At 32.5% G+C, this 21134-nt stretch overlaps 1 protein-coding gene across 9 annotated transcripts in view; it reads left to right on the top strand.

The window, feature by feature from the left end:
• Rictor (RPTOR independent companion of MTOR, complex 2) overlaps positions 1–21134 on the top strand; it is a 114476-nt gene that overhangs the window by 58505 nt on the left and 34837 nt on the right. For all 9 annotated transcript variants that reach the window (XM_013514949.1, XM_005386232.2, XM_013514945.1 and 6 more), the window contains 13 exons: positions 1458–1584; positions 4578–4747; positions 7494–7561; positions 10209–10276; positions 13252–13334; positions 14569–14656; positions 15406–15496; positions 15612–15678; positions 15800–15880; positions 17682–17782; positions 19660–19825; positions 20132–20233; positions 20351–20397. In XM_013514949.1, coding sequence (XP_013370403.1) covers positions 1458–1584; positions 4578–4747; positions 7494–7561; positions 10209–10276; positions 13252–13334; positions 14569–14656; positions 15406–15496; positions 15612–15678; positions 15800–15880; positions 17682–17782; positions 19660–19825; positions 20132–20233; positions 20351–20397 — 1259 coding nt within the window. The remainder of the gene's footprint in view (positions 1–1457; positions 1585–4577; positions 4748–7493; positions 7562–10208; positions 10277–13251; positions 13335–14568; positions 14657–15405; positions 15497–15611; positions 15679–15799; positions 15881–17681; positions 17783–19659; positions 19826–20131; positions 20234–20350; positions 20398–21134) is intronic.

Genomic DNA, 21134 nt, shown 5'->3' with positions numbered 1-21134 from the left:
ATAAGCTTGTTTAGATTCTGTGGTCATTAGAAATATATTTATCTTAGGGTTGTGGAATTACATTGTATAATTTCAGCTGAACTTTCTAATACACTTAATGGTGCTTACACAAAATAAACTATCTGTAACTACTCTAAGATAGATCTCTACTGTAATCCCCCATAGTCGGTAATTGTACAATATATCTTTAATTATATTGCACCCTGTAATTGTTTCATTACAGTTTTATTTTTCCAACAGGCCTGTAATTTCTGTAACATCCAGGACGGATTAATTTTTTCACTACCTGAATAAAGAAAAACTATTCACTGTAGGGACCTGTTATTTTGAAATACTTTGTCTGCTAAATAGTCTTTATTAAGAAATGATTAGCCACTTAATTTTTTTTTTAATTGTAGATACATATTGTCTGTGTTCAGTATTCCAAACGCAATGTGTCATTGACATTTGGTCTTTTATTCCATGTGAGGTTTATCCAAAATATTATCACCAAATAATGTATTATTTTCATCAGAATGTTCTTTCCCAATACTAGGGTTCGAGCGAGGGCATTTTATATGCTAGGCCAAGTGCTCTACCACTTAGCTACATCTTCTCCTCTTTTAAAATTTTATTTTTTTTTACAACTGGGGATATAGCTCAGCTGCATAAGCGCCTGCCTAGCAAGTGCAAGGTCATGAGTTCAGTTCCTGGTACAAAAAAAAAAAATTTTAAATTTTTTTATTTGATTGCGTTTATTGGTACAATAAATTTTATTTTGAGACAGGTTCTCAGTAAGTTGCCCAGCTGGCCTTGAATTTGTTGTCTTCCTGCCTCAGCCTCCTAAACAGCTAACGTTATAGGAATGTACCCCTGCAACAACTAATGACTTTTGATATAATAACAAATGATTGTGATTAATAATTTTGCCTACTGGCTTAATAACAAATTACTGACGGGGGCTAAGAGTAAAGGTTACTGAGTTTATTAGGCATCTGTTGCGGCAAAGTGAGAGTGAAGAAAGGCCTAAATCAGTTTGGTGGGAGGTAGATGTTTGAGTAAAGATGTTCATGAGGCACTTGATGATCATTGTATATGAGGAAAGAATCAGGATGTAATAGTGTAATAGTAGTATGTTGACTGCTGTTGTCACCACTAAATTACTTTGTGTACAATCTGAAAAACTATTTGAGATACAGTTCTTATTCTAGAGTAACTTAGAATCTTAGAAACCGTAAAACATTTTGTTTAATTTATAGTATTAAATTCAGAAACGTTTTTCCATAGTGATTATTAACATTTGTTATATCAATTATTAGTTATAGTACTTTTTTGAAATATTCTTAAGAAGCCAGAGGTTAAAATGGTGGCTGAATTCGTAAATATTCTGTGGTCTTAAAACTACCTCATTCAGAATAAAAATAAACGTGTTACGCTGTAATACAAATAACTTCCTTTTCTTGTCCTTCTTGTTACAGATGATTACTGTGAATGCTTCCTTGTTTCCTAGTTCTGTGGCTAACTCGTTAATTGCAGTTGGAAATGATGGACTTCAAGAAAGAGACAGAATGGTTCGAGCATGCATTGCCATTATCTGTGAACTAGGTCAGAATTTTCTTCACGTCGTAAAATACAGCATTTTATAAAGAATATATATTTCCTAATGCTTCTAATATATAAATTTTAGTTGTTAGTACACAAATAGGAAAAGGTATACTTCTGATAGGAAGGTACAAGACATTGTTTAACAAATAATGTCAAAGTGATATTACAGTTGTATAAATCTTAAAGTTTTACTCATCATGAAATTTAGTGTATGAATTATCTAAAATCCATAATTACAATAAAGCCTCTTGAAGTCTAGCATTTCAACATTATTCACACTGTATAATAAAGAAGTTTACACTGAAGGGAAGAACTAAATTCTGCCACTGATGATTTTAAAGTATTGTCCACAATACCTCTTGATTTATACACAAATTTAGGAATATTATTAAGGAAGTTTAGACCACAAAAATTTTTACTACATATCAGTGAATGGAATGCTTGGAAAGCTATAATCATACTTAACATGTTGTTTATAAGATACTTCTATAAATAAGCACAAAGTAAGTGTGTGAATGATTGTAACTGAAGAAATAGGAAATGAGGGAAAAAATACTTACATGATAAACAGGAACAAAGCAACAATAAAATTTCAAGTCCTAATTAGGGAAAAAGAGAGATATTCTACCTGAACTATGTTAGTTGTAAAAAAGGAAAGTATAAAATATACATTTGAATGTTTGAAAAACTCAAGTTAGAAAATAAAAGATTAATAAATAAGGAAGAAAACATTTTAGGAGTTTAAAAATTATAAATTTATTGTATATTTTAAAACTTACTGAAATAAATGGGTTTGGAGGATCATTATTTTCACAATTAGGAAACATGATAGATCAATAAATCATAGAAATAGTGGAAAATTTTGATGAAAGAGTTATCTCCAAAAAGACTAACCAGTGGTTTTGTTTAAAAATGAACAAGTATGTAATGCTTTTGTATACAGTGATACACATATGTCCATATATAAATATATTAGAAAAAATAATTAGAAGGCTACTTTGTTATCATTCTAGAATATTTATCTCAAATCAGCACTAGAAGTTATTCTTACTAGTAGACCTCTATAAGTATATCCTTTATATATATATATTTTTATTTTGAGTACTGGTCTCACCAAGTGACCTGGAACTTTTGATGCTTCACCTTTAGATTTTTGAGTAGCTGACTATGGCACATTTCACCATGCTCAGCTCATTATTTTAACTCTCATCTTGTATTGTTTAAAAACTTAACCATGGGGGCTGGGGATTTAGCTCAGTGGCAAGGTCGTGAGTTCAGTTCCCGGTACCGGAGAAAAACCAAAAAAACAAAACAAACAAAAAAAAAACTTAACCATGGTATTAGCAAGTCAAAATAATAAATGAAGTTTATATATTGGAAGTAGATAGTGTGACTAGATATACAGTAATACCTCGGTTCTGAACACTTCTGTTTGCAAACAATTTGGTTCTTAAACAAAAACATTGAGAAAATTTTGCCTCCATTCACAAACTCCACATTGGGTGACAAACACAACTGTAGCTGTCTTTCCCCACATAAATACAAACACAGCTATCTTCCCCCAAATCTTAAAACAGATTGTTAATAGAGGTACCAATGTACCTATAAAACTCTGAATGAAATAAAATATAAAATTTAAATAATTTTAGTACAGCAGAGTGTGAAAAAACAGATTTGGCAGATTTATGTTTCAATAATAGTAAGTAATACTATATCCAAAGTAGAAAATGGTACAACAAATAAGTGTATAAAAGATGTATGAAATACATAAGAAGTGTGTATGATTTGTGGTGGGGTGTTTAGGTGGTACTCTGACTTTAGAGTTTGTCAGATTCAGCTCAATAAGGGACAACTACTGTATAAGTACAGACTTGAGAGAGAGAGTAGTGGTTGCCTGTGCGCTGGAGGAACCATTCAAAAAATGGATAATGAAAGTACTGGATACTCCACTCAAGTAGAATATTGACTACAAGGATGTAGACATTGTTAAATATTTAGTGAACTATATTAGTAAAATGTGTGCATTTTAATTGTATATAGTTACACCTCATTTTAGAAAACATAAGAGAGGAAACCCAATTTTAAAATTCACCTTTCAAGAGTGGGATAAAACAAACTATGAAAACATTTTAGAAAAGAAGAAATAGGAACTTTCTTATTAAAAAAATCTATTAAGCCTGAGTTTTTAAGAAAAAAACTGAAAAAGAATCAAGAGTTGCAGACCCTGATACATAGAAAACCTTAGGGGGGCTGGGGATTTAGCTCAGCGGCAAAAGCGCCTGCCTGGCAAGCGCAAGGTCGTGAGTTCGGTTCCCGGTACCGGAGAAAAACATAGAAAACCTTAGGGTATCATTAAATGTAAAAATCAGTTCGAGAAAAAAATACTGGGACAATGATTAAATATTGTGCAAAGAAGTGTTCATCATCTTAATGAAACTCGGCTTCCTGCTTGAAAACTGAAGTGTTACTCATGAACTTCTTTAAAACTCACACACAATTTTTCATGAATATACAGAGTTTGTATGACTTTTGGAATAAAAGAGTAGTTTCTGAGCTTAAATTGGAGAGAGAAAAAATGCATATGTATATGCTTGCATATGTTCATGTACATGTTATAAAAATGCAGAAAAATTATATACAACATTTTTAGCAGAATCCAAAATTGTTATAAAACTTAAAAGAAAATTGAAGCTGATAATGGCTATTAATCTGAGCTGTAAGAAAAACTCCCTGCAATGGAGAGGAGAAAAAAAGTCCACTAAAATATGGACAAAGATTATGAAAAAACAATTCAGAGACATTTTTAAAAAACAAATATTGGGTAAAGTGTATCTAGTAGCTCTTGTTAGATATCTTTCATATATTTGTCTTTTTAAATAAAGTTAATTGGAAAGTCTTTCAAGTCAGAGAACAAATTGTTTCAAAGTAAAAGCCGAGAGTCCAAATTAGTTTTTATTACCCCTAATATAATATGTTAAATTTTTCTCTTTTAGCACTTCAGAATCCAGAAGTGGTAGCCCTTAGAGGTGGACTAAATACCATCTTGAAAAATGTGATTGATTGCCAATTAAGTCGAATAAATGAGGCCCTCATTACTACAATTCTGCACCTCCTTAATCATCCAAAGACTCGGCAGTATGTGCGAGCTGATGTAGAATTAGAGGTAGGAACTTCAATATTTTTTTCGAAGTTATAAAATATTACTTAAAATGCATACTCTTATTTTGAAATAGTTCTTAGCCTTATAGCTTATTCAAATTTAAATGAATTAAAAATACCACTCTCAGTATTTCATCAACATGCCAAATAAAGTTTGTTTTACATTTATCCATGAAAAGTTTACGTACATTTACCAGTGTAGTTAAGAACACAATTTGTCTTTAAGAACATCAGTTTGACCTGGCATGGTAGCACATGCCTATACTCCCAGCACTCGGGAGGCTAAGGCAGGAGGATTGTTGCAAGTTTGAGACCAGCCTGGCCTATAAAGTGAGCTTAAGGTCAGCCTGAACTGAATAGCAAGACTCTGTCTGAAAAAGACCACACAAAAAAAGTATGTTAATAATTTGCAGGTATCTTTTGGTAATATATACTGTTTATTCATTAAACCACACTAAAATCTTCTAAACTTAGAACGATTTTGTTAGCAAGTATCATCTATACATGAAAGAAAGTGTATACTTCAAAAAAAATATATTTAAGTTCTTTTACTAATACAAATAGTATTTTTTTTTGCATTTCCAAACTTTCCACACATTTGACTTGCTTAGGCAGCACTGAGTGAGGAGAAACTCTTGGGCGACTTACATATAATTAATACGTATAAGTAACAGAACCTCCTTTCTAGAAATACTTTTTATTATACCAGCAAAAAAAGGCAAATAGCCTGTGAAACATAGGTTGCATGGAGGTTAGAACAGTATTATCTTGTACTACATTCTTAACAGTTTATTTGTCAAAATAGACTGAATTATTCAGTGAAGACAACATTCCCATTTACTTAAATCAAGGAATTTTTTGTATGTAGACAGAAAATTATGCAAGGCCTAAAATACATTTTCCTCTAATTTGTGTTTATAATAATCATTTTAGGAAACTTGTCTTAAATGTTACTTAGTTTTTCTCGGGCCATATGGGAAACAAAGGTTTTGTTTTCAACCTTAAAACCTTTTAATAAAATACTTAAATACTTCTAATAAAGCCTGTTGTGAAGATTAAAAGTAGCAGATAGCACTCATGTAATAACTTTATCTTTTATACTTTAATCTGCATGTTTTAAATTAGTGCCTGGCACATAATAAATATTATATTGAATGTTGTCATCAGCTTCCACTTTTTCCTGTTTATCATAAAGTGTAATGTTGAGAAGATAGTCCTGATTTTATTCATTCGAATTAATCAATTTTACTTATATTATAGATGATATTTTGACTTTCTTTTCTATAAGGAAATTATTTGCAGTGCTATTATCTCTCTTGATAGCTGCAAATTTTTCCTTTTGTTAAAAATGCTTGTGTTAATTACATTATTTAGAAATCCCTTTTTTTTTTTTTCAGTTTACCCTGGTGCCTGTTTCTGATAATTTACACTGACTGTTAAGCAACAGCTCTTTTTCCTGGAGCCACTTGCTATTCAGTGTGTAGTTGTTCACTGAAAGTGCCACCATCAGAAATACCAGAAGAGCTTTTGGCCACTATGTGGTCTAAAATAACAAAGCTAGGTATATTATAGCTGTTAATGACATTTACCAAATTCTTAAAGCTGTCTGTATGGGTAGTTAAAAAACTCTCAGTTCAAAATTTACAAAATGTATATAATTTTTAAAAATTTCAATTGTAGGGCTGGGGATTTAGCTCAGCGGCACAGTGCCTGCCTGGCAAGTGCAAGCCCGTGAGTTCAATTCCCGGTACTGGAAAAAAAACAAAAAGAAAAACATTGTTTTCAATTGTAAAGAGAAGAATACTTGATAAGGTCTATTGAAATCACTAGAGGGACATAATTAGGGACCTAGGAAAATGATCAGTGTACTGAATCTTACCAAGATTGCAGTATAGCCTTAATTTATCTCTTGGTCTTTAAAATAAGGATATCAACCACTTGTCTGAGGGAAGAAAAGATAAAGTGTCTCTGATGGAAGTTAAAATCACTTAGCTCCTTTAGTAAAATATACAGTGTTTGATAATCAGTCAAAGATTTCTTGTCATGGAGAAAGACATGGCCATCTCTGCCTGCAAACCCAAAAGAAGAAACATTTCATTGGAACACATTTACTGGTAATCCAGATAGAAAAAAAAGGAAGAAAAACAAACTTCAAGAACAACCTTGGTTAATTACAGAAAAGGAGAAAGTGGTTAACATAATGAAAAATTTCAACATGTAATTAGATATGCAAAAAGAATCAAATGGAAATTCTTGTACTGAGGAATGTAATACCTGCAATTCAAGTTAGTGAAAATGAAAGTTCAGTTTGGACAAGGATTTTGCTAATAAAGTAAAAGAAAAAGGTCAATAAAAATATCTGTGGTAAACCATAGAGAGAGAAGGTAGGAAATAAGACAAACAATTAAAAACCTTGAGAACAGCTCAAGAAAAAAAACAAAAGATACTGTCAAAGAGCAAGTCTGGCAGTTGTTTTTCCAAGAGAAATAATGGAAACTAGCAATAATTGAGTTGACAAAAGAAAAAAGCTGACAACCAAACCACGAACCTGGAGAAAATACCATTTTTTGTTCTGTGTGTACACTGTTTTAGGTATATATTATACCCATTTTAAAAGTTCAGAAATGGAATTTATGCTTTTAAAAAATCACCCATTTCTTGATGAGTTTGAAAAGAAATGGAATTAATTTTGACTTGTTATAGGGAGAATACTTTTAATAATAAAGACTTTCTAAATTTTTTTTAATTAGCGAATTTTAGCACCCTATACTGATTTCCACTACAGACACAGTCCAGATACAGCAGAAGGGCAGCTCAAGTAAGTATTACTGATTCTTAATAATATATGAGGTGTTATATGTATTAATCTTAAAGCATTTCTAGAAAAAATAATATTTGCTATGTCCCCATCTCTTTTCTTACTATCCCTGTGCTCAGAACTTTACGTATAACTGAGTATGGTGAAGGGATGCCTGTAATCCCAGCATTGATTGCATATAGAGCCAGAGAAATTATGCATTTAACTAAATTTCCTATTTACGGAATTACATTTCTCTCACAATTAACTATAGTTTAAAAAATGTAGAAAAGCTTTGGGAGATTTTTAAGATTAATTTCTTATTTCAGTGTATGTAAGATAGACTTTCCTATTGTGTTTATTTTTTAGTATAGTTACATTGAGACTAAAAGAATGAAGCAATTATAGGTTATAAATTGAAGGAGTTGCCTTAACACATTGTGTCAGCAGAATGATATAGTATGTACAATTGTTTCTTTTGTTTTGTTCGATTTTTGTTTTTGGTGGTACTAGGAGCTAAATTGAGGGCCTTTACATTGAGCTACATCCCTAGCCTTTTTGTATTTATTTACTTAAAGTGGAAGGGTCCTGCTAAGTTACTCACACTGGGCTTAAATTTGGGATCCTCCAGCCTTGTCTCCCAGAGTACTGGGATTTTTTTTTTTCATTGTTTCCCTGAATTAAAAATAATGCTTTTGTTATCTTCACATCCATCCCTGTGGGTTCATTATCACATCCTAACATATCAAGACCCAAGCTAAAATCAAAACAGACATCCCATGTTCAAGACTTCTTGCTGGATAAGGTAGTACATACCTGTAACCATAGCTACTCAGGAAGATCTCAAGGTCAACCCCAACTGCACAACTTATTGAGAGCCTGCCTCTAAATAAAAAGGGCTGGTGAATATAGCTCAATGGTAGAGTGCCCTGGGTTCCATCTTTAGTATTGGGCATGGAAGGAGAGTTTTTCAAACTTACTCCCGCCAACTTTAGTTATGAATTGGAATTCTTTTTTTTTTTTTAATGAATTAGAATTCTTAAGCCCCTTTTTTTACTTTGCACAAGATTGGAGCATTGTCTTTTTTGGTAGAAAACACAATTTTTCTGTTGTTATACAGTAAATTACTATAAGCATAATGTCTTACTGTAGCATCTGTGATTAGCTTACAGTTTGGTATTTCAAGTCTGGGTCAGCAAAGGCTGGTGGAGAACCCATTTCCAAGTTCATTCACATTCTTGGAAAGTGCAGTTCCTTACCATTGAATAATTGAGCTGTCTCTTTCCTTGCCATCACTGGTGACTGTTGTCACCCATTCCTTGACTCATGGCCACTTCATCTTCACAGGCAGCAACGGTGTCTGAAACCCTTCTAGCATCCTGATTCTCTCCAGCTTCTTCTGTTACCAGCTAAAGAAAGCTTTCCACTTTGATCAGGCCTGCTAGATAGTTTCCATATGTTGTGCTCTACTAAGTGATGTGACATAAACATAATCACAGTCATGGCAGTGATCCCTCATATTTACAGGATCCAGAGATCAGGGCATGGAATCTTGAAGTAAGGCTACTTTCAGCATTCAACATACCATGATAAACAAGAGGTGAACCAAGATATTTATTAGAAGGGTAGAAGACAGTCCACCAAAATTCTTTCTTTCCTGTTTGATTTTCTAGTAGTTAGCAGGCCAAGTAAGGTTACATTATCAACGAGGAAATAGGTGATTTTAAAAATAATGCATATTTATCGTAATAGGTTAGACATATTTAACCATGCAGTCAATATAAGTATGTTATCAGTATTTTTTAAGAAAAATGAAGGGTTAGTCACACAAGTACCTGACCCCACCCCCCATTTTAGTTTCCCTTGTGTCCTTCCTTTGACTGGTGCTACAGAGCTTATTTTGGTTTTTCCTACTCATTCCCACACCCTGACCCTTGTTCCTTGAATGTCTGTATGTTACTAAGACTTCTGGGGAAAAAAAAAACTATGACAGAGGGAAAAAGAAATTCACAGTTAACAGGGTAAAGATAGCGATTGGAGGGGTGTAAATGATTAGTTACCAGTTTTCTGTAAAGCATTGAAATTGGTGAACCATGGTGAACCAACAGAACAAATATAAATAGTTCTGTTGCTTAATTAATGGTCGTAATATTGCACAGAAAGGAACAAATGAGACAGTTGGATAAATTTCATGGAAGAAAGTAGCTGGTAATTTTAATAGTATCTACTTAGTAATACTTAACTCTCTACATGATTGAACTTCCTTATTGGAAATGTTCAAATACATTTGAGGCAGGGATTTTGAAAAGAATGCAGGTGGCAATTTTCTTTAAGGGACACCCTTGTGACAGATACTTATTAACAACAGACTGCTGTTATCTAATGTTTAATTAGAATTCATCTAAGAATAGTTTTTAGAAAGAGCAGGGAACACAAAACTGAATAGAAGAGCAAAATTTATACTTACTTGAAACTGTGCTGTGAATCTTAAATTGAGGTCCAGTTTATATTTGGGTAACTGACTTTGGAGTACATCTGATCTCTCAACATTTTTATTTCATGTTTAAATATTTAAACATTAATGATAGCTCTAGTTCTGATATAGCAGCAGCAATAACTCATTTTGTTCTAATGTTATATATTTTTTATAATCCTCCCACTCCAACAGAGAAGACAGAGAAGCACGGTTTCTAGCCAGCAAAATGGGAATCATAGCAACATTCCGGTCATGGGCAGGTATGCTACTCCATGTTCCTTAATAACATATAAAAATTTTTCCAGTGTACTGTTGAAGCTGTAATTTAGATATTGATTAAAAGGAATTTACACAAAATTATTAAAACAGTACAGTTACTTCTTTGTCCTTTTATCTCAGTGAAAAGCCCTGCTTTGCTATATTTTGTAATTATTTCCATTATCCTCATGGATAACCAAATGTTCAATGAGGACCCAGTAGACAAATTTTTAAATACTTGTTTTAATCCATTTTCTGTTGTTACAACAAAATACCAAATATTGAGAAATTTACAAAAAAATGGATATTTTTGTTAGCTCACAGTTTGGGAGGTTGAGAATTCTGAGAGTATGGCATCAGCATGTGATGAAACACAGAGTAATAACCCTAGCTCAGGTTTCTTCCTTTTCTTACAAGCTGTCACTGGGGCTCCATCATCATCCTGACCTTGTTTAATCTTAGGTATCTCCTAAAGGTCCCATTTCCACTTACTGTGGAATTACGAATCTGGTGGATACACATGAACTTTGGGGGACCCATTCAAACTGGCAGTACTTCACCAGCTCTCACATACTCTTTCAATATGTAAATCAATTCAGTCATCTGCTAAACACACTTAACCATTTCTGCCCTTACTCCAAACTCATAATAATTTTTGTTTTCTATAGTTAAATCATCATCTTTCACCATCCCTGTTTCCTTGCCATTAGTGTGGTTTCTGTCTTCAGAATTTAATTCTGTCCTGCTTTAATCACCAGTAAACTTAACTGTCATCTCAGTTTTCTTGCATCCAGACTTTACTTGGCTATCTCTAATTCCTTCCAGTCTCTACTTACTGTTTTTTTTCCCCAGCAGTATCAAGAATTGAACCCAGGTCCTTTGTGTTAGCTATATCTCTAGCTCTTTTTGGTTTTTCTTTGAGACAGGGTGTCACTGAGTAATTAAGTTGCCCAAACTATGCTCAGCCTTTGGATCCTCTTGCCTCTGCCTCCCAGGGTGCTAGGATTACAGGCATTTGCCATCATGCTAGGATTACAGGCATTTGCCATCATGCTAGGATTACAGGCATTTGCCATCATACCTAGATCTTTACTGCTCTTACACATTCTGTGTTTCAGTTTTCCCTGAAGTTCTTATATGCTCATTCATCATAAGAAACTTAGAACATTAAGAATCTTCCACCTTCCTTTGAAGAAGAGAAATATCAGCTTAACAAGTTAGAACCTTGAACACATTTTTTAAACAGAAATATTTTCCTGCAGTCTTTAAGAGTCTGTGGTACTGTTTATTAGATAAATGAACTTTTTGTGTGTTCGTAAATTTATTTTGTGATATAATGTATTTTAAGTTCTAAGTAACTGAGGGATAACTGACATTCTAGAACACAGTTTCTCCTTCAAGATCAACAGCCTATTTTCCCTGGAAGCAGAGTAAGATCTCTATATACTGTATCGTTAACTTATCAGATTCCTTAGACCTCACTCAAATTTCTCATACATCAAGTTTGTGAAATATCATTTTGATAATTTAAGTAAATATACTTGTTACATTTTAATTTGAAGTTTGATACTCCATCCAAAAACAAAAAGAGAGATTATTCTTAAATATATATACATACAGATGGGGATCCCTAATAAAAAATCCAAAATGGCCCCAAATCTAAAAATTCTTGAGTGATATGACACCACGGCAAATTCCACACCTGATCTCATGTATTGGGTGACAGTGAAGACATGGGTACAGCAAAGGGGCTGTATAAATTAACAGGCTATATGTATAAGGCATATATAAACATACATGAATTTCATGTATAGATATGGGTCCCCTCTTAAAGACAATGTATTACGTATGTACATAAGTTCTAACATCCAAATCGGGTTCTAGGTGTTTGTTCAAGGAATATTCAGCCTGTACTTGCTAACTAGAAGTAACAGTATCATATGACCTTTTTTAAAAAATGTTTTTGTAACATTTAAGTCAAAAAATTGGATAGCCAGGTTTGGTTACACAAACCTGTAATCCCAAGACCCGAGAGGCTGAGATAGGAGGATCTCTGTGAGTTTGAGCCCAGCCTTGTTACGTAGTACGTTCAGGGCCAGCCTGAACTACGTAGTGAGACCCTGTCTCAAAAAAACAGAAAAAGAAAAATTAGAATTTAAAAAAATACGCAGTTATTTGTCTGCTACCACTACCACCTAGATTTTGCTGTTTATTTTACTGTATGTCTGTCCATCCATTCCTATGCGTTCATTAGTCCTAAGTTATTCTAATACACTGTATGTCAGAAGAAATTGCAGATATCAGTCATCTTTACTCCTGAATACTTCAGCTTATACATTAGCTATTCAGTATTAACAGTAATGCCTTATTCATTAGTGTGTATGAGTGTCTCCTTTTGCATGCTTATCAGCATCCTCATCAGCATGATGTCTTTAGTTTTAGCCATTTTAGTAGGTGTGTAGTGATACTTTATTAATGTAATTTCCCCAATGACTAATGATACCGAACATTTAGTATGTTTTTATTGGGTATTTACATACTTTTGTGACCCACGTTTAATGCATTCAGAATTGTTTAACACAGTTCTAAAATTTAAATTTTTGACCTGTATAATTTATTTGAAATTGCTGCTTACACTGTTCTGTACGTTCAGTAAACTTTAGAATTAAACTTTTAAAAAATGAACACACATAGACTTAAAATCATTAAGCAGGAAGTAGGTGATTATCTTATTCTTTCCTGTGTTCTGCATATGAAACAAATTGAACAAGGAATTTAAATGCTGAAATTATTGGCAATCTTGAATCAGAGAAATACAGAGAATGCTTCAAACGCACTTCACTTATATTTCAGTTGTGATAAGCAAATTGTATAATTTAACTTGGAGAAATGCCAGATTTTATGATACATTACTAAAGGACAATTTTTTGGAATTTAAGTCCCTGACTTTTTTTTTTTTTTTTTTTACTCTACATAGGTATTATTAATTTGTGTAAACCTGGAAACTCTGGGATTCAGTCGCTAATTGGAGTACTTTGCATACCAAATATGGAAATAAGGGTAGGTAAAAGTTATGCAACTGTTTTCATTTCTGGATTTTTAAGGTGGTTTCTTTTTCTTACCAGTTAATAATTTTTATCATAACTCATTTAAAAAAATACAATACCAAGTTAGTCCCTAAATATCACATGAATCACTAAAGATACTGCCACCAGGAATGGTAATTACATTAAGAAATTAAGTTGAAAATGTCAGTCCTTCTTTATTCATTAAAACAACACAAGCAAGACAGAAGAGTATTCTTATTGTAAAGGTCCATCACTACAGAATGCATCTGGCAAAAAGTAGATGTAGTATATATGTATCTGTGCCTTCCATTTTTTATTTTTTTACTGTATTAATGAGTTTTTATTTTGAAGATGGTGTTTTTTATTAAAATTCAGTTTGCATGTTGATTTATTAGATGTATTTGTAAATTACTGGTGAGTAGGGTGTTTGTAATTAAGCAGATTTTTAAGAAAACCAAATTGAACTGGGAAGAATAGAATTAACCTAAGTGATTCTTTCTTTTTACTTAATGTTTTTATTTTAATCTTTATTTTTTGCTTCTTTCTTGTTTCTTCTTTATGTGAACCAAACCTGGCGTCAAAAATATTAGATAATATCAGCTAGATGTGCTTAACATGCAAAATAAAATGCATTTAGATCATGAAAGTAAAAGGATATGGATATAAATGGAAAGCTCTCAGCAGGGTTGGGGTACTTTAGTTGACTGCCTTTTTTTCTTGGAGTTACTTGTGATGGAGTCCAGAGCAGCACGTACTATGTACCTGCCACTGACCCAGAACCACGGACCATCACCTGACTTCTTACCTTGCAGTTGTGAAAGAATATGCGTTCTGTTTTTTCATACACAATGGGATAATGAAAGATTTTTGGAAAAGATTATATTATGTATGTAATAATCATCCAGTAGTTGTTTGTTTTTTGTTTTGTTTTGTTTTTTTTTTTGAGACAAGGTCTCACTATACACTTTAGGCTGGCCTTGAGCTCACTTTGTAGCCCAGGCTGGTCTGAACTCGCAACGATCCTCCTGCCTCAACCTCCCGAGTGCTGGGATTATAGGCGAGCGCCGCCACGCCCAGCATCATCCAGTAGTTGCCCATTTTGTAGTCTAAACTTACATCGTAATTTTCTAAGATTTTGCTGTTTCTCTGTATTGTGTATGGGACGTTGAAAGAAGCCTTGAACGATTTATTCTATAAAAATAAATGATATGTATCTGCTTTTGCAGCGAGGTCTGCTTGAAGTGCTTTATGATATATTTCGTCTTCCTCTACCTGTTGTAACAGAAGAGTTCATAGAAGCACTGCTCAGTGTAGGTAAGTACTGAAGAACATTTGTATCTGTTAGTACAAGTTTTAAAGGACTTATCTAGTAACAGTAAAATTCCTAACAGGTGAAATAATACTGAACATTATTTTCTTTTTGTTCCATCATTGTTGCTTGAAAGTAACATGAAAATGAAACCTCAAGTAAATACCTAAAACTAAAAAATTTTAATTTCTCCTTTATCATCTTTGCTCTTACACATGAACAATGAACAGAAAGATGGGCCAAGGAAGTGATAGGAGATGGTAAGAGGCCTGTAATACTTAGGTTATTTAATAGCTGTACTATATTTTAGCCAGATGACTTCTGAGTCCCAAAATGAAGTTAGATCTGTGTACATTTACATAACAAGTTTTTTTGTATGTCTTTGTAAGTGTATTTCTCAGCTAAATACCTTCTTGAAGTTCCTTTCAGCCTGGTTAATGGTTCCACACTTACTGAAGCATTTTAGTAGTGTGTGTGTGTGTGTGTGTGTATGTGTGTGTGTCACTGGGAATTGAACCTAGAACTTTGTGTGTGTGAGGCAAGTACTGTAACATTGAGCTACAATCTCAGCCTTTTTCCCCCTTCTTAAAATTTCTTTTTAGACCAGGTCTTCTAAGTTGCCTTGGCTCAGCTTGAGCTTGCTATCCTCCTGCCTCAATATTTGAAGTAGCTGGGATTATAAGCATATGCCATTATGCCCTACTCTAATTTTCTCTTAAGGAACTACTTTAGGAACTACTTTTAACTATTTTAGATCCTGGAAGGTTCCAAGACAGTTGGAGGCTTTCAGATGGCTTTGTAGCAGCTGAGGCAAAAACTATTCTTCCTCATCGTGCCAGATCCAGGTAGAGTTCAAATTATAAAATGGTTCGAATTTAATATCATTTACTGTTTTTATGTTAGACTTTGTAGTATGTGTGAAACACTATTTAAATTGTTCTGTGCTATGTTTATTTCTAGGCCAGACCTTATGGATAATTATTTGGCATTGATATTGTCTGCATTTATTCGTAATGGACTTTTGGAAGTAAGACTTACAAACTTTATTCTTTACTTGCGCTAACAAAACTCTTTCAGAATAAAAACATCTGATGCATAAAATGTGTTCATATATATTATTTTGTGACGTGTTATTTTTATTTTCATAGGGTTTAGTTGAAGTAATAACAAACAGTGATGACCATATTTCAGTTAGAGCTACCATCCTTTTAGGAGAGCTTTTACATATGGTAAGTATAGCAACTTTTAATTATATATTTCGTAATGTTTTAATTTGTAAAACAGGTTATTTTAATACTGTTGCTTTATATCAGCTCAAAAATAAATTAGATTTTTAATTAGCAATTGTGCCTTGGATTATTGCCTACAGTATTGCCACGGTGCAAAGCTAAAATTAGCATTTTTAATGAATGTTTATCTTTGTATTGCAAAACATCTTTATTGCCTATATGCTGAGAAAGGTATATATACACACATATGTCTACATAGATGTGATATGTATGTCACATCTGCCTTATAAATAGAACAAATACAGAAAATACAAAGTTGATTTCTCCTCACTTTCGATGTGAATATTTTAGACCTATAAATGTTGGTTCTCAGAAAAACTTCCAACCTAAAACGTAAGATCCGAATCATAAAACTGTAGGTACTATTCAGTCATACAAGACTGTAGTTCTGTAATACAGAATTAATGTGTTTTAGTCAGTGGCTAAATTTTAGAAAACTTTGTGCAAACATTCTAAACATAACTGCATTGTTTGAACATCAGTGTTTTCCTATAAACTTACAGTATGAGGTTCAGAGAATGAGAATCCTTTTTCGGAATTAGGATTGCACTATGATTTTATGACATTCATAATTTTGAGAAACTAGGAGATAGAGTGATGTGATCATTCTCTGCATTTAGCAGTTCAAGCTAGAAAACAGTCTGCAACTTCGCATTATAGAGGTTCATATTTGTAGGATCACCTGTAGGTTGGCAAAATAATGAGTAGAACCACATTAAACTCATTAAGGAAGAAGGGATCCTATGACAAATCTTCTTAAATTATGTTATGCGTTGCTATTTTTAGCAGGGTATTTTTTTGTTTTTGTGGTTTCTGTTCCTTCCTCTCCTCTCTATTCTGTCCCTTCTAACCCTCACCCTTCAGCTGCAGGGCTATGTATCTGAGAGAAGTGAATAAGTGAAGTTTAATATTAGCTGTATCAGTGAATTAGTCAGCCAATTTCTCTGTTCCTCTTCAGTCAACCTGTCAAGAAAATTAAATAGCATTGCAGGCTCTCAGGTCTGATTATATTTGTATTTAAAATTTTTAGGGTATCTTCTGTAAGGACATCAGTATCCATAATCAACCAATTTTATTTGGAAATCATTTTTATAAGTTTAATCTCTTCTTTTTTCCCTATGTACCAGAATTCTGTGATTCCTTTGATGTAAAATCTGGTCATTTTTAAGTAAAGTGGTGCTACTTCTTTGTTTACTACATCTTGTTTCTTCCACATGTAATTAATTTACTTATCCTCATTGGTAGAAAACAAGTTTGATGGTAAGATTTTGTTTGTAAAGCAGAAGTTAGTGTTTTATTTAAAGATTGTTGGTATATGAGACAAACCTATTCTGAGGAAGTGGTTTTTGAAATTTAAGTCAGTTCTAAGTTTTGTTATTGCATTTAGCATTTTAAATGTTTGTAACATAAATTAGATCTAGTCCTGTTAGGATTTGCCATGTAGTCCTTCTTTATCACTTAAGAATTGTTTTAGTTAACACTTAAACGTGATAATTTATTATTATCATAAAAGATCCGTAAAATTATTGGTTTATAATTTGTATATATATGTTTATATTTGTTACATCTAATGCTTATTGAAAGTAGATTAAGTTATAAGTATGTATGCCTTGGGGAAAATGAGTGAATTTCAGGAAAATCCTGCATTTCTAATGATCTTAAGTATATTATATTTGCAAATGATGTATAATGTAAACTATTGCTATTTTCAAAAAGTCAAAATATTAACATTTTATTTTAGGCAAACACAATTCTTCCTCATTCACACAGCCATCATTTGCACTGTTTACCAACCCTAATGAATATGGCTGCATCCTTTGATATTCCCAAGGAAAAGAGACTGTAAGTATCAGAAAGCTCCAGGAAACATTATGCTTAGTATATTTAAGACCCAATTAGATTGCCCTCTCTTTAAAAAAAAAAAAAAAGCAAAAAATGTAGTATAGATAGGTTTTGCTTGGATTAGAAACTCTTTTAGGCAATTTTTATAGGTAAGAGGAAAAATTAATAGCTCTCAAAATAGTAAATGATATCTAGTTATTAGTGGAGTAAAATCACGTTTTTCTTTCATGTGTTGGGTGAACGATACAGACTTTTTACCATATTTCTAACAATGTTGATTGAGAGTTTTGGGATTTATTTTATATTCTTATCTGCAATTTAAACCCTTTTAAAAATATCTGTCAATTTCAGATTTTCAAAGACAAAAGACTACCAGTGTATTTTAACTTGTACAGTTAAAAATGTTGAGATTTAATAATCCATATGATAGACATAGCAGTAAATTACATTCCTAAAACTGAAGAAGGTATACCCGATGTTTATAAGCAAATAAAATTTATAAGCAAAGATACATCAGTATAATAGTGGCACTACTAAAATTTCAGTGCTAGTAATAAATTATATAAAAGGGAAGGTAGCTAAATAGAAAGTGCTAGTAGGAATTTCTGTGTGTGTGTGAGTGATGTGTTTCTTTTATTTCTTTTTCTTTTTTTTTGCATTACTGGGGATTGAAGCCTGGGTCTTCCCATTGAACTCTATCCCTGGCCCTTTTGAGACAGCACCTCACTAAATCACAAAGTCTCCCAGGCTAGGCTTGAACTTGTCCTCTTCCTGTCTCAGTCTCTCAGAGTGTTGGGAAGCAGGTGTGCAGCACCACACCAGGCTTTTTTTTTTTTTTTTTTTTTTGGCTATTATAGTGAGAAAAATCTATATATGTGGACCACTTTTTCTATGATGATATTAACAAAATGCGGTTTATGAGCTATTCAGAACTATGGATTTTTCTTAGCAATTATAATATATTCCTCAAATTTTTAATTAACTGTAATAAAATATATATGAACTTTACTATAAGTAAATAATGGTCTATTATTTTGCTTCTGACAATGAAAATGCTGTTATTTAATAGACTACAATTTACCGTAAACTGAGAGCATTGGGGACATCGCTATTGTGACTCTGGGCTAACATCAGCCATAGCCTTCAGCTTTTATATTAAAAGTTTCATGATAGAGAAATGTCCTTCTCAAAACCTAATAGATCAAACCTCTGGGTCAGATTATGGGTGCCAGGTTTCTGAGTTTATTAAGAATACATTTACCTCCCAAGTAACAGAATAGTCATCTTAAAACAGTTTTTTCTTTCGCTCAGTGAGCTTCTTTACTGATACATTAAGAACTTGCCAATCTCAATGGACCCCAAAATTTTAAATTCTTTTTACCAGAATTGATGGTTGCCAAATTTTTAAAAACAGTACTTTTATGTACATGAAGAAATTAAACAATTTTTAAGATACAATTTGTAGTTACAGATATCTGCAGAAAATGTTGTTCAGTTGATCATACAATTATATGGGTGAATAGTGAAATTATATTGCAACCTTATACCATAAACAAAATCAGTTTCAGTGGACTAGGATTTACATATGAAAAGCAAAAATTTAAATATTTTATAGGAAAAGAAATACAGATTTTTGACCTTGTGAAAGGAATTATTAAAGCAAGTACACAAAAAGGGCCAAAAAAGATTAGTAAGTTGATATTTTAGTCTGAAAAATCAATGTTTCTTCATGGAAATCAATACTTTGATCTTTTTCTTGTTTTCAGAGTTAACAAAATAATGCACTTTTTTTTCAGTAAAAATCCCCATCCTTGAATTTATCTAAACTTTCAATAACTTAACAGAATGATCACTTTTAAATTATTTTTTCTTACTAGTCGAGCCAGTGCAGCATTAAACTGTTTAAAACGCTTCCATGAAATGAAGAAACGAGGACCTAAGCCTTACAGCCTTCATTTAGATCACATTATTCAGAAAGCAATTGCAACGCATCAGAAACGGGATCAGTATCTTCGAGTTCAGAAAGATATATTTGTTCTTAAGGTACTAACATGAAATCACGATCTTTTATTCATGCAGTTTCCTAATTCTTAACCACTAGATTTTGTATACATGTACTTGTTTGAGTTTTGTAGCTGTATTCTTCTTTAGATTTTTACTTGGCTTCCTAGTTTTATACTGACGAGGCAACTTAGAAATGAGTTTTTGTAACTTGGTAAAATTTTAAAATTTTAATGATCTATCTGTAACTGAAAAAAAACTTCTTCCATTTTTAAAATTTGACTTTAGATTTCATACGTGAGGACAGTTTACCTCAATTGTCCGTATTACTTTCTGGCGGTTTTTTAGGATACAGAGGAAGCTCTTTTAATGAACCTTAGGGATAGCCAAGTCCTTCAACATAAAGAAAATCTTGAGTGGAATTGGAATCTTATAGGGACCATTCTTAAGGTATGACAAAATACTTGATGGTAACAGCTTGTCTTCATTTTATTATTAATCACAGTGTATTACAGTTACATGCTTGGGAGTTGATAAATTCATACATAATATATTTTGTTATTCTAGTGGCCAAATGTAAACCTAAGAAACTATAAAGATGAACAGTTGCACAGGTATGTAAAAGTTATTGTGCATTTAAATTTAAAGAATTTAAAGTTGGGTTATATTATGTCTTAATACCTACTAGAAATAATAATTGATGTTTTAATTGTAAACATACATTCAGTTTAATAGCGTTCAGTGGGTACATTTTTATATTTCTTTATATATGTACATACATTTTTATGTGTCAGAACCCATCAGCTAATTCTTTTTCTAGGTAATTCTGCGTTTAGTTTTGGATCAGGTGAAATAACAGATAACAACTTTCTTAAACTGAGATAATATCAACTGTGTAATGGATTTAACCTTAAGAGGATGACATAGTAAAAATCTATATTTTTAATATACAGCTTTGACCTTCATTCCTATCTGACTTTGGAAAGTTAGCTATTCTTAATTAATAGTCTCCTTAACCACATTGTTGTCAGAACATGCTAATGTTGAGGAGCATATAAAACACTTCAAGCTATTGTGTTGTTCTCTGGTACACTCGTGTGTTTTTACTGCTTACATTCAGCTAACCAACCCATAGTACTGAATTCATTCATACAGAGCCTTTATGTTTGAGAAGTTTCTGTGATTAACATTTTTTGATTGTATTCATCTCTTCATAATATGTAACTTAATATCAAGTTTTGAGAAATATACAAACCTTGTAAATTGCACTGAAACAATAGCATACTACTGACTTTTCATACTCCTTGAGAACAGAGATGATATCTTTTTCAAATTTGTTTTCCTAATTCCT

The sequence above is a fragment of the Chinchilla lanigera genome, unplaced genomic scaffold, assembly GCF_000276665.1.
Source record: "Chinchilla lanigera isolate Chin_1 unplaced genomic scaffold, ChiLan1.0 scaffold00025, whole genome shotgun sequence".
NCBI lineage: Eukaryota > Metazoa > Chordata > Mammalia > Rodentia > Chinchillidae > Chinchilla > Chinchilla lanigera.
The sequence above is the reverse complement of the archived record's forward strand: the minus strand, read 5'-3'. Positions and strand labels throughout refer to the sequence as shown.